Source organism: Ranitomeya imitator, chromosome 5, assembly GCF_032444005.1.
Source record: "Ranitomeya imitator isolate aRanImi1 chromosome 5, aRanImi1.pri, whole genome shotgun sequence".
Classification (NCBI taxonomy): domain Eukaryota; kingdom Metazoa; phylum Chordata; class Amphibia; order Anura; family Dendrobatidae; genus Ranitomeya; species Ranitomeya imitator.
In genome coordinates this window covers 625,621,033-625,627,220 of record NC_091286.1, presented here as the reverse complement: position 1 = coordinate 625,627,220, position 6,188 = coordinate 625,621,033, and the positions used below count along the sequence as shown (strand labels likewise).

Here is a 6,188-nt window from a genome sequence, read left to right as displayed (position 1 = left end):
CATTGGCTGAAGCTGACAGTGCAGCAGCCAATCACTGAGCTCAGTGGCTCTGACAGTGTAGACAGGTTGCCCCGTGCAGAGTAGCTGAGTTCACAGATTGGCTGCAGCGATAGATTTGGGTTAAAAGGAGGCCATGATTTTTACTGTACACTGCAATGCTGGAGTATTACTGACTGTATATGGTACAAGCAAACGATCGCAGGTCCAAGTCCCCATATGGGGACTGGGAAAAAAGGGTGAAAAGTAGATTTCACCCCGCTTGGACATGCACGGCCTCGCTATGCGTGATGTGAGGGTTCTCCGGTGATGGGACAGGGCGATCATGTGACCACGTGTATGCGATAAACAACCTCCCGGTCACATTCCGACTAGACATGCACCCTGCTTGGATTTTTCCCATTTCCCGGATTATATGGTAAAACGAACGATGTCTTTTCTAAACTACAACTTGTACCATACACAATAGGCCCCGGGCTAGGACTGTGGGAGGAAGAATAAAAAAGGAGGAAGAAAACAAAAACCTCAAGAGTAAAACTGGCTCCTCCTTAAGGGGTTAATGTGAATAAGTACCCTGGAAATCTTGAACTTATTTAAAGGGTTTGTCCAGGATTTTTATGAAAGTCTGCAGTCACTTTATGTGCAGCATGCGCTGTGAGGGTTCTCCGTTGATGGGACAGGGCAGTCATGTGACCACATGTATGTGATATACTACCTCCCGTCACATTCCAACTAGACATGCACGGCCTCGCTATGCGCGATGTGAGGATTCTCCGGTGCCGGCGGCGAGAGTGGGCGGTCATGTGACCACATGTATGCCATATACAACCTCCCGGTCACATTCCGACTAGACATGCACGGCCTCGCTATGCGCAATGTGAGGATTCTCCGGTGCCGGCGGCGAGAGCGGGCGGTCATGTGACCACATGTATGTGATATACAACCTCCCGGTCACATTCCGACTAGACATGCACGGCCTCGCTATGGCGCGATGTGAGCATTCTCCGATGATGGGACAGGGCGGTCATGTGACCACATGTATGCGATATACAACCTCCCGGTCACATTCCGACTAGACATGCACGGCCTCGCTAAGCGCGATGTGAGGATTCTCCGGTGCCGGCGGCGAGAGTGGGCGGTCATGTGACCACATGTATGTGATATACAACCTCCCGGTCACATTCCGACTGGATATATTGCACGGCCTCGCTATGCGCGATGTGAGCATTCTCCGATGATGGGACAGGGCGGTCATGTGACCACATGTATGCGATATACAACCTCCTGGTCACATTCCGACTAGACATGCACGGCCTCGCTATGCGCGATGTGAGCATTCTCCGATGATGGGACAGGGCGGTCATGTGACCACATGTATGTGATATACAACCTCCCGGTCACATTCCGACTAGATATATTGCACGGCCTCGCTATGCGCGATGTGAGCATTCTCCAATGATGGGACAGGGCGGTCATGTGACCACATGTATGCGATATACAACCTCCCGGTCACATTCCGACTAGACATGCACGGCCTCGCTATGCGCAATGTGAGGATTCTCCGATGATGGGACAGGGCGGTCATGTGACCACATGTATGCGATATACAACCTCCCGGTTACATTCCGACTAGACATGCACGGCCTCGCTATGCGCGATGTGAGCATTCTCCGATGATGGGACAGGGCGGTCATGTGACCACATGTATGTGATATACAACCTCCCGTCACATTCCAACTAGACATGCACGGCCTCGCTATGCACGATGTGAGGATTCTCCGGTGCCGGCGGCGAGAGTGGGCGGTCATGTGACCACATGTATGCCATATACAACCTCCCGGTCACATTCCGACTAGACATGCACGGCCTCGCTATGCGCGATGTGAGGATTCTCCGGTGCCGGCGGCGAGAGTGGACGGTCATGTGACCACATGTATGTGATATACAACCTCCCGTCACATTCCAACTAGACATGCACGGCCTCGCTATGCACGATGTGAGCATTCTCCGGTGGCGGCGGCGAGAGTGGGCGGTCATGTGACCACATGTATGCCATATACAACCTCCCGGTCACATTCCGACTAGACATGCACGGCCTCGCTATGCGCGATGTGAGGATTCTCCGGTGCCGGCGGCGAGAGTGGACGGTCATGTGACCACATGTATGTGATATACAACCTCCCGTCACATTCCAACTAGACATGCACGGCCTCGCTATGCACGATGTGAGGATTCTCCGGTGCCGGCGGCGAGAGTGGGCGGTCATGTGACCACATGTATGTGATATACAACCTCCCGTCACATTCCGACTAGACATGCACGGCCTCGCTATGCGCGATGTGAGGATTCTCCGGTGCTGGCGGCGAGAGTGGGCGGTCATGTGACCACATGTATGCCATATACAACCTCCCGGTCACATTCCGACTAGACATGCACGGCCTCGCTATGCGCGATGTGAGGATTCTCCAGTGCTGGCGGCGAGAGTGGGCGGTCATGTGACCACATGTATGCCATATACAACCTCCCGGTCACATTCCGACTAGACATGCACGGCCTCGCTATGCGCGATGTGAGGATTCTCCGGTGCCGGCGGCGAGAGCGGGCGGTCATGTGACCACATGTATGTGATATACAACCTCCTGGTCACATTCCGACTAGACATGCACGGCCTCGCTATGCGCGATGTGAGGATTCTCCGGTGCCGGCGGCGAGAGCGGGCGGTCATGTGACCACATGTATGTGATATACAACCTCCCGGTCACATTCCGACTAGACATGCACGGCCTCGCTATGCGCGATGTGAGGATTCTCCGGTGCCGGCGGCGAGAGCGGGCGGTCATGTGACTACATGTATGTGATATACAACCTCCCGTCACATTGCGCGATGTGAGGGCTCTCCGGTGATGAGACAGGGCGGTCATGTGACCACATGTATGCAATATACATCTTCTTGTCCACATAGAGTGACTTTTGTCATAAACCTGGACAACCCGGTGTTGTGAGTCTCATGACAGATTTTTAATCACTAGTGGATTATAAAACTGCGATAAAGCCAAAAAATGTTATAAATCGTTAATGAATTTAGAAAAAGTCCAAATTCAACAAAAAAATAAAAATCGGTAAACTTGTTAATAAGACTATGAAGTTCATTCAGGGCGCTCAGCACTGCCAACCACGTCATCCGAGCGCGGACAACCACAAGATGGCGCTGTTCTTTTGAGTGAAAAGATTTGCCAACCAGCCGTGTTATCTCATTACGTCACACCAAAGCGCGGACAACCACAAGATGGCGTCGCTTACCAGCTTTTCTGCTACAACTTCCTGCTTCCTGTCCATGTGGTTGTGTGAGTGTCCGGCTCGGAGCGGCAGTGCTCGCCGTGTTATCTGGGGATGTGGCGCCGGTAGTCTCCGTACTGCGGCCATGCAGGTGTCTAATGTGAACGACGTGAAGATCTACAGCCTGAGCTGCGGAAAGTCCCTGCCGGAGGTGAGTGACTGCTGCCGCCGTGCAGACCCCCAAGCGGGTGGTTCCTGCGGGTTATGTGCTCCCAGGAGTGTTCTTGAAGGGATGTTCCAATCTTAGATCTTCTATGACTTTCAGTCAATATAGTGGTCCCATCCTGGGACACGTGACCCCATTCTTGTTACTGGCGGGAGGTCGCAGTGATCGAGCACTTATTAGTGGTCCTATCCTGGGACACGTGACCCCATTCTTGTTACTGGCGGGAGGTCGCAGTGATCGAGCACTTATTAGCGGTCCCATCCTGGGACACGTGACCCCATTCTTGTGATTGGCGAGGGGTCGCAGCGATCGAGCACTTATTAGTGGTCCTATCCTGGGACACGTGACCCCATTCTTGTGACTGGCGGGGGGTCGCAGTGATCGAGCACTTATTAGCGGTCCCATCCTGAGACGCGTGACCCCATTCTTATGATTGGCGGGGGGTCGCAGCGATCAAGCACTTATTAGTGGCTCCATCCTGGGACACGTGACCCCATTCTTGTGATTTGAAGGGGGGTTGCAGCGATTGAGCACTTATTAGTGGTCCTATCCTGGGACGCGTGACCCCATTCTTGTTACTGGCGGGAGGTCGCAGTGATCGAGCACTTATTAGCGGTCCCATCCTGAGACATGTGACCCTCTTCTTATGATTGGCGGGGGGTCGCAGCGATCAAGCACTTATTAGTGGCTCCATCCTGGGACACGTGACCCCCTTCTTATGATTGGCGGAGGGGGTCACAGCGATCGAGCACTTAACCCCTGACCTGGCAGTGATTGGACAGGTCAGATTTGCGGCATCGATGACGGTAGTCCGTGGCCAGCAGACGGTAGCCCTGCACTCTCCCCCCAGCTCCTCTTCTGATCTTTAGACCCCCATGATGTTGCGACGTCACAGCGCGACACCCGGCAGCTACCGGTTACTGACATCTCCGCTGGACCGGGGTCTTGCAAGCTTTAACCGTTTGGGTACTGTGCGACGTAAAACATCGTTATCGGGTAATGACTTGAATCTTTCTTCTCTTGCAGTGGCTTTCTGATCGGAAGAAGAGGGCACTGCAGAAACAAAATGTCGGTAAGTATGAGAAGTGCACGGAAACCACATGAAGAGGTCGTCTACTATTCTTACATGTTGTAGAATAAAGAAAAACTGTCTAGTCACCGGAGTCTTTCCAGCGATGTCTGTGCCGAGTCTGTCGATGCCACGTGAGCCCTGCTGTGGCCTATAATGGGCCGCTTTGTTCACATTTCCCCTTCATGTAACATGAAATGTTTTCTTAGATGTTCGGAGGAGGATCGAACTCATCCAGGACTTTGAGATGCCCACGGTCAGCACCAACATCAGGGTCTCCCGCGACGGGCAGTACATTATGGCCACCGGTGAGTGTGTGAATGAGGCTTTTATTCTGCCTTTATGGACAGTGTGGCGCCCATGACCTTTCTGCTTGTCTCTTTCAGGAACGTACAAGCCTCGTGTCCGCTGTTACGACACTTACCAGCTGTCTCTGAAGTTTGAGAGGTGCTTGGATTCGGAGGGTAATCATCGGTCCTCACAGGGGGGCTGTCTTCTTGATAAAACCTGTTTTCAGATACTTTTATGATCGATTAGCCAGACCCAACTTTGGCTACTTTAACCCCTTTCCGATATGTCACATGCCATGGTGTGGGAGTAAGGTGCAGGCTCAGGAGCTGAGCCCGCTGTACACATTATAGTGAAATCAAAAAGTATCAAAATCCCATCTGTATCACTAAACTTCTCTACACTGAGAAAGGCATCCAGTAAATAAAATTTGTTGTGCCATCATTAAAAATCTATTGCAATTTTTATTAAATATACCAAAATAAATACATAGTGTGCGCAAAAAATACCTGGTAAGATTTTAATCTAAATATCACAGCTATAGACGACTCCTAGATAAAATAAACAGGAAAATCACATATAATAAAATACAGAGCGGGTCTCCACAAGAAACTAAAAGGCTCCGTAATGTATAAAATTGGAGCAACTGTTGTAAACTATCATATAAACAAAGATCATATCAATAAATAACCAGTAAGTCCCAAGGATTGACTGAATAGCTCCACAGCACGTGCGATATGGAGCAGTAGATACATAAAGTACCTTACAGGTGTTTTACCTCTTTAGGCGTTGAAGTCCGTAGGTCTAAGTTCTTCTTTATAGTAGCCAGAAAAAAACAGGAAGAAGGAAAAAATGTACCTTACAGGAGCGCTGTCCCGGCCGGTGACGCACGCTTCCTGAGCCTGCTAGCCGTCAGCGTAGGAGCGCGATTATGCTTGTGATGTTCATAGGAATAGGACCTTGCGTGACGTAGGCAGTCACGTGACTGGTGAAGTACGATGCATAGTGAGAACAAAATCCAATGCGTTTCGGAGAAACAGAGCTCTGTTTCTTCAAGGACCATCCCTGACGAAGGAGACCGTGTTCTCCGAAACGCATTGGATTTGGTCCTCACTATGCATCGTACTTCACCAGTCACGTGACTGCCTACGTCACGCAAGGTCCTATTCCTATGAACTAACACCATGAGCATAATCGCGCTCCTACGCTGACGGCTAGCAGGCTCATTTTTTTTTGCGCACACTATGTATTTATTTTGATTTATTTCTGTTTGACAATCTGGTGGTATTGTCCTCTGTGTTGCTGCAGATACCTGTTTGAAATACTTTGCGC

The 6,188-nt window shown here is 50.9% G+C and overlaps 1 protein-coding gene across 1 annotated transcript in view; it reads left to right on the top strand.

Annotated features, from left to right (window-relative positions):
* Nucleotides 1-3,261: 3,261 nt before the first annotated feature.
* The window catches only part of NOL10 (nucleolar protein 10), a 50,243-nt gene continuing 47,316 nt past the window's right edge, over nucleotides 3,262-6,188 (top strand). The window contains exons 1-4 of the mRNA XM_069728093.1: nucleotides 3,262-3,484; nucleotides 4,526-4,571; nucleotides 4,778-4,876; nucleotides 4,955-5,032. Coding sequence (XP_069584194.1) covers nucleotides 3,284-3,484; nucleotides 4,526-4,571; nucleotides 4,778-4,876; nucleotides 4,955-5,032 — 424 coding nt within the window. The 5' untranslated portion in view covers nucleotides 3,262-3,283. The remainder of the gene's footprint in view (nucleotides 3,485-4,525; nucleotides 4,572-4,777; nucleotides 4,877-4,954; nucleotides 5,033-6,188) is intronic.